The following is an 8640-nucleotide window of genomic DNA, read 5'->3' on the forward strand; positions in this document are numbered from 1 at the left end:
TTTTATCATGTTTTATTTCATTATTTTATTATGTATTATTTCATTATTTTATTATGTTTTATTTTATTATTTTATTATGTATTATTTCATTATTTTATTATGTATTATTTCATTATTTTATTATGTATTATTTCATTATTTTATTATGTATTATTTCATTATTTTATTATGTATTATTTCATTATTTTATTATGTATTATTTCATTATTTTATTATGTATTATTTCATTATTTTATTATGTATTATTTCATTATTTTATTATGTATTATTTCATTATTTTATTATGTATTATTTCATTATTTTATTATGTATTATTTCATTATTTTATTATGTATTATTTCATTATTTTATTATGTTTTATTTCATTATTTTATTATGTTTTATTTCATTATTTTATTATGTATTATTTCATTATTTTATTATGTATTATTTCATTATTTTATTATGTATTATTTCATTATTTTATTATGTATTATTTCATTATTTTATTATGTATTATTTCATTATTTTATTATGTTTTATTTTATTATTTTATTATGTATTATTTCATTATTTTATTATGTATTATTTCATTATTTTATTATGTTTTATTTCATTATTTTATTATGTTTTATTTCATTATTTTATTATGTTTTATTTTATTATTTCATCATGTTTTATTTCATTATTTTATTATGTTTTATTTCATTATTTTATTATGTATTATTTCATTATTTTATTATGTATTATTTCATTATTTTATTATGTTTTATTTCATTATTTTATTATGTATTATTTCATTATTTTATTATGTATTATTTCATTATTTCATCATGTTTTATTTCATTATTTTATTATGTATTATTTCATTATTTTATTATGTATTATTTCATTATTTTATTATGTATTATTTCATTATTTTATTATGTTTTATTTCATTATTTTATTATGTATTATTTCATTATTTTATTATGTATTATTTCATTATTTTATTATGTTTTATTTCATTATTTTATTATGTTTTATTTCATTATTTTATTATGTATTATTTCATTATTTTATTATGTTTTATTTTATTATTTCATCATGTATTATTTCATTATTTTATTATGTATTATTTCATTATTTTATTATGTTTTATTTCATTATTTTATTATGTTTTATTTCATTATTTTATTATGTATTATTTCATTATTTTATTATGTTTTATTTTATTATTTCATCATGTATTATTTCATTATTTTATTATGTTTTATTTTATTATTTTATTATGTTTTATTTCATTATTTTATTATGTATTATTTTATTATTTTATTATGTTTTATTTTATTATTTCATCATGTATTATTTCATTATTTTATTATGTATTATTTCATTATTTTATTATGTTTTATTTTATTATTTTATTATGTTTTATTTCATTATTTTATTATGTATTATTTCATTATTTTATCATGTTTTATTTTATTATTTCATCATGTATTATTTCATTATTTTATTATGTTTTATTTTATTATTTCATCATGTTTTATTTCATTATTTTATCATGTTTTATTTTATTATTTCATCATGTATTATTTCATTATTTTATTATGTTTTATTTCATTATTTCATCATGTTTTATTTTATTATTTCATCATGTTTTATTTTATTATTTCATCATGTTTTATTTTCATTATTTCATCATGTTTTATTTTCATTATTTTATCATGTTTTATTTTCATTATTTTATCATGTTTTATTTTATTATTTCATCATGTTTTATTTCATTATTTCATCATGTTTTATTTTATTATTTCATCATGTTTTATTTCATTATTTCATCATGTTTTATTTTATTATTTCATTATGTTTTATTTTATTATTTCATCATGTTTTATTTTATTATGTTTTATTTTATTATTTCATCATGTTTTATTTTCATTATTTCATCATGTTTTATTTTATTATTTCATTATGTTTTATTTTATTATTTCATTATGTTTTATTTTATTATTTCATCATGTTTTATTTTATTATTTCATCATGTTTTATTTTCATTATTTCATCATGTTTTATTTCATTATTTCATCATGTTTTATTTTATTATTTCATCATGTTTTATTTTATTATTTCATCATGTTTTATGTTATTATTTCATCATGTTTTATTTTATTATTTCATCATGTTTTATTTTCATTATTTCATCATGTTTTATTTCATTATTTCATCATGTTTTATTTTATTATTTCATCATGTTTTATTTTATTATTTCATCATGTTTTATGTTATTATTTCATCATGTTTTATTTTATTATTTCATTATGTTTTATTTTATTATTTCATCATGTTTTATTTTCATTATTTCATCATGTTTTATTTCATTATTTCATCATGTTTTATTTTATTATTTCATCATGTTTTATTTCATTATTTCATCATGTTTTATTTTATTATTTCATTATGTTTTATTTTATTATTTCATCATGTTTTATTTTATTATGTTTTATTTTCATTATTTCATCATGTTTTATTTTATTATTTCATCATGTTTTATTTTATTATTTCATCATGTTTTATTTTATTATTTCATCATGTTTTATTTTATTATTTCATCATGTTTTATTTCATTATTTCATCATGTTTTATTTTATTATTTCATTATGTTTTATTTTATTATTTCATCATGTTTTATTTTATTATGTTTTATTTTCATTATTTCATCATGTTTTATTTTATTATTTCATCATGTTTTATTTTATTATTTCATCATGTTTTATTTTATTATTTCATCATGTTTTATTTTATTATTTCATCATGTTTTATTTCATTATTTCATCATGTTTTATTTTATTATTTCATTATGTTTTATTTTATTATTTCATCATGTTTTATTTTATTATGTTTTATTTTCATTATTTCATCATGTTTTATTTTATTATTTCATCATGTTTTATTTTATTATTTCATCATGTTTTATTTTATTATTTCATCATGTTTTATTTTATTATTTTATTATGTTTTATTTTATTATTTCATTATGTTTTATTTTATTATTTCATCATGTTTTATTTTATTATTTCATCATGTTTTATTTTCATTATTTTATTATGTTTTATTTCATTATTTTATTATGTTTTATTTTATTATTTCATCATGTTTTATTTTCATTATTTTATCATGTTTTATTTTATTATTTCATCATGTTTTATTTTATTATGTTTTATTTTATTATTTCATCATGTTTTATTTTATTATTTCATTATGTTTTATTTTATTATTTCATCATGTTTTATTTTATTATTTCATCATGTTTTATTTCATTATGTTTTATTTTATTATTTCATCATGTTTTATTTTCATTATTTCATTATGTTTTATTTTATTATTTCATCATGTTTTATTTTATTATTTCATCATGTTTTATTTTATTATTTCATCATGTTTTATTTTCATTATTTCATTATGTTTTATTTTATTATTTCATCATGTTTTATTTTATTATTTCATCATGTTTTATTTTCATTATTTCATCATGTTTTATTTTATTATTTCATTATGTTTTATTTTATTATTTCATTATGTTTTATTTTATTATTTCATCATGTTTTATTTTCATTATTTCATCATGTTTTATTTCATCATGTTTTATTTTATTATTTCATCATGTTTTATTTTATTATTTCATCATGTTTTATTTTATTATTTCATCATGTTTTATTTTATTATTTCATCATGTTTTATTTTATTATTTCATCATGTTTTATTTTATTATTTCATCATGTTTTATTTTATTATTTCATCATGTTTTATTTTATTATTTCATTATGTTTTATTTTATTATTTCATCATGTTTTATTTTCATTATTTCATCATGTTTTATTTCATCATGTTTTATTTTATTATTTCATCATGTTTTATTTTATTATTTCATCATGTTTTATTTTATTATTTCATTATGTTTTATTTTCATTATTTCATCATGTTTTATTTTATTATTTCATCATGTTTTATTTTATTATTTCATTATGTTTTATTTTATTATTTCATCATGTTTTATTTTATTATTTCATCATGTTTTATTTTATTATTTCATCATGTTTTATTTTATTATTTCATTATGTTTTATTTTATTATTTCATCATGTTTTATTTTATTATTTCATCATGTTTTATTTTCATTATTTCATCATGTTTTATTTCATTATTTCATCATGTTTTATTTTATTATTTCATCATGTTTTATTTTATTATTTCATCATGTTTTATTTTATTATTTCATTATGTTTTATTTTCATTATTTCATCATGTTTTATTTTATTATTTCATCATGTTTTATTTTATTATTTCATCATGTTTTATTTTATTATTTCATCATGTTTTATTTTATTATTTCATCATGTTTTATTTTCATTATTTTATCATGTTTTATTTTATTATTTCATCATGTTTTATTTTCATTATTTCATCATGTTTTATTTTATTATTTCATCATGTTTTATTTTATTATTTCATCATGTTTTATTTTATTATTTCATCATGTTTTATTTTATTATTTCATCATGTTTTATTTTCATTATTTTATCATGTTTTATTTTATTATTTCATCATGTTTTATTTTATTATTTCATCATGTTTTATTTTCATTATTTCATCATGTTTTATTTTATTATTTCATCATGTTTTATTTTCATTATTTCATCATGTTTTATTTCATCATGTTTTATTTTATTATTTCATCATGTTTTATTTTCATTATTTTATCATGTTTTATTTTATTATTTCATCATGTTTTATTTTATTATTTCATCATGTTTTATTTTATTATTTCATTATGTTTTATTTTATTATTTCATCATGTTTTATTTTATTATTTCATTATGTTTTATTTTATTATTTCATCATGTTTTATTTTCATTATTTTATCATGTTTTATTTTATTATTTCATCATGTTTTATTTTCATTATTTCATCATGTTTTATTTCATTATGTTTTATTTTATTATTTCATCATGTTTTATTTTATTATTTCATCATGTTTTATTTTATTATTTCATCATGTTTTATTTTCATTATTTCATCATGTTTTATTTTATTATTTCATCATGTTTTATTTTCATTATTTTATCATGTTTTATTTTATTATTTCATCATGTTTTATTTCATTATGTTTTATTTTATTATTTCATTATGTTTTATTTTATTATTTCATCATGTTTTATTTTATTATTTCATCATGTTTTATTTTCATTATTTTATCATGTTTTATTTTATTATTTCATCATGTTTTATTTTATTATTTCATTATGTTTTATTTTATTATTTCATCATGTTTTATTTTCATTATTTCATCATGTTTTATTTTATTATGTTTTATTTTATTATTTCATCATGTTTTATTTTATTATTTCATCATGTTTTATTTTATTATTTCATCATGTTTTATTTTATTATTTCATCATGTTTTATTTTATTATTTCATCATGTTTTATTTTATTATTTCATCATGTTTTATTTTATTATTTCATCATGTTTTATTTTATTATTTCATCATGTTTTATTTTATTATTTCATCATGTTTTATTTTATTATTTCATCATGTTTTATTTTTATTATTTTATTATGTTTTATTTTATTATTTCATCATGTTTTATTTTTATTATTTTATCATGTTTTATTTTATTATTTCATCATGTTTTATTTTATTATTTCATCATGTTTTATTTTATTATTTCATCATGTTTTATTTTATTATTTCATCATGTTTTATTTTCATTATTTCATCATGTTTTATTTTCATTATTTCATCATGTTTTATTTCATTATTTCATCATGTTTTATTTTATTATTTCATTATGTTTTATTTTATTATTTCATCATGTTTTATTTTATTATGTTTTATTTTATTATTTCATCATGTTTTATTTTATTATTTCATCATGTTTTATTTTTATTATTTTATTATGTTTTATTTTATTATTTTATTGTTTTATTTTATTATTTTATTATGTTTTATTTTCATTATTTTATTATGTTTTATTTTCATTATTTTATCATGTATTATTTTATTATGTATTATTTTATTATTTTATTATGTATTATTTTTATTATTTTATTATGTTTTACTTTTATTATTTTATCATGTTTTATTTTTATTATTTTATTATTTCCCTTCTACGTGACTTTACCGAAAGAACCAAGAAGATGAATCCCTGCAGTCACGAAAGAAGCTTTAAATCGAAATTTTGTAGTATCATCATCATCTGTCTCCCCCGTGTCTCTGTCTGTCTCTCTGTGTCTCTCTGTCTCTCTCTCTGTGTCTCTGTGTCTCACTGTCTATCTGTGTCTCCCTGTGTCTCCCTGTGTCTCCCTGTGTCTCCGCGCCTGTCTCAGGGTGGGACACTGTCTCTCTCTGTCTCTCTGTCTCCCTGTGTCTCTCTCTCTCTGTGTCTCTGTGCCTCTGTCTCACTGTGTCTCCCTGTGTCTCCCCCCTGTGTCTCACTCTCTGTGTCTCAGGATGGGACACTGTCTCCGCTTTGCGGATGCGGCCGCGGGCTCGCTGGTGTCTCTCTGTCTCTCTCTGTCGCTCTGTCCCCGTGTCTCTCTGTGTCTCACTCTCCGTCTCCCTGTCCCCCTGTGTCTCACTGTCTCACTGTGTCTCTCTGTGTCTCACTCTCTGTCTCCCTGTCCCCCTGTGTCTCACTGTCTCACTGTGTCTCCGTGCCTGTCTCAGGATGGGACACTGTCTGCGCTTTGCGGACGCGGCTGACTCGCTGGTGTCGCTCTGTCTCTCTCTGTCTCTGTCTCCCTGTGTCTCCCTGTGTCTCCCTGTGTCTCTGTCTGTCTCAGGATGGGACACTGTCTGCGCTTTGCGGACGCGGCCGCGGGCTCGCTGGTGTCTCGTGCGCGCGACCCCAACGTGTCGTCCGACGTCGACGCCTTCCACATCAGCGACCCTCGCAACCCCGTCACCCAGCGGCGGCGAGTGGAGACGCGGCGCGGACACAAGAGCAGGAAGTGACACGCAGGGGAAGAGGAAGTGACACGCTTAGGGCAGGAAGTGACACGCGTGGGGGCAGGAAGTGACACGTGGGGCAGGAAGTGACACGCGGGGGGGCAGGAAGTGACACGGGGGGGCAGGAAGTGACACGCGGGGGCAGGAAGTGACACGCGGGGAAAGAGGAAGTGACACGCGTGGGGGGGGGCGGGGAAGAGGAAGTGACACGCGTGGGGGGGGGCGGGGAAGAGGAAGTGACACGCGTGGGGGGGGGGGAAGAGGAAGTGACACGCCGGGGGGGGCAGGAAGTGACACGGGTGGGGCAGGAAGTGACACGCGGAGGAAGAGGAAGTGACACGCTGGGGCAGGAAGTGACACGGGGGGGAGGGGAAAGAGGAAGTGACACGCGTGGGGGCAGGAAGTGACACGCGGGGAAAGAGGAAGTGACACGCGGGGGGCAGGAAGTGACACGTGGGGAAGAGGAAGTGACGCGTGGGGGGGGGGGGAAGAGGAAGTGACACGCCGGGGGGGGCAGGAAGTGACACGTGGGGCAGGAAGTGACACGCGTGGGGAAGAGGAAGTGACGCGGGGGGGGGGGGGAAGAGGAAGTGGCGCGTGGGGGCAGGAAGTGACACGTGGGGCAGGAAGTGACACGCTTGGGGAAGAGGAAGTGACACGCCGGGGGGGGCAGGAAGTGACACGGGGGGGAGGGGGAAGAGGAAGTGACACGCGTGGGGGCAGGAAGTGACACGTGTGGGGCAGGAAGTGACACGCGGAGGAAGAGGAAGTGACACGCTGGGGCAGGAAGTGACACGGGGGGGAGGGGGAAGAGGAAGTGACATGCGGGGGTAGGAAGTGACGTCGGCAGAGGGGCAGGAAGTGACGTCGCCACAGAGGGACAGGAAGTGACGTCATCACAGGGACAGGAAGTGACGTCGTTACAGGGGGACAGGAAGTGAGAATCTTGTCCACTGGAGAAATCCGAAGAGCCGTGAGGCTCTTTGTGGCTGATGGCGCCAGAGCGGAGATGGAACCGGGGAACCAGCAACACCTACAACACCTGCATCACCTACACCACTACCATCACTACCATCACTACCACCTACACCTACAACACCTACACAACCACCATCACTACCACCATCACTACCACCAACACCTACACAACCATTATCACCACTACCACCATCACTACCACCATCACTACCACCATCACCTACAACACCTACACCATCATCACTACCATGACTATCACTACCTACACCACCACCACTACCACCAACACCTACAACACCTACAACACCTACACCACTACCTACACTATCACCACCATCGCTATCACCACCATCACTATCACCACCACCACTACCACCATCACTACCACTAACCACCAACACCTACAACACCTACACCACCACTGCCTACACTATCACAACCACTACTATCACTACTACCAACACCTACAACACCACCACCACCTACATCACCACCACCATCACCACCACCATCACCACCATCACCATCATCATCACCATCATCACCATCACCACCATCACCACCATCACCACCATCACCACCATCACCACCACTATCACCACTATCACCACTATCACCACTACCACCATCACTACCACCACTATCACTAACCACCAACACCTACAACACCTACACCACCACCTACACCAC

At 25.5% G+C, this 8640-nt stretch overlaps 1 protein-coding gene across 2 annotated transcripts in view; it reads left to right on the forward strand.

The window, feature by feature from the left end:
• The window catches only part of LOC144953962 (spliceosome-associated protein CWC27 homolog), a 36477-nt gene extending 29382 nt beyond the window's left edge, over positions 1–7095 (forward strand). For both annotated transcript variants that reach the window (XM_078884557.1, XM_078884558.1), the window contains one exon: positions 6807–7095. In XM_078884557.1, the coding sequence (XP_078740683.1) occupies positions 6807–6978 (172 nt within the window). In that variant the 3' untranslated portion in view covers positions 6979–7095. The remainder of the gene's footprint in view (positions 1–6806) is intronic.
• Positions 7096–8640: the final 1545 nt, after the last annotated feature.

The sequence above is a fragment of the Lampetra fluviatilis genome, unplaced genomic scaffold (genome assembly GCF_964198595.1).
Source record: "Lampetra fluviatilis unplaced genomic scaffold, kcLamFluv1.1 SCAFFOLD_277, whole genome shotgun sequence".
Lineage (NCBI taxonomy): Eukaryota > Metazoa > Chordata > Hyperoartia > Petromyzontiformes > Petromyzontidae > Lampetra > Lampetra fluviatilis.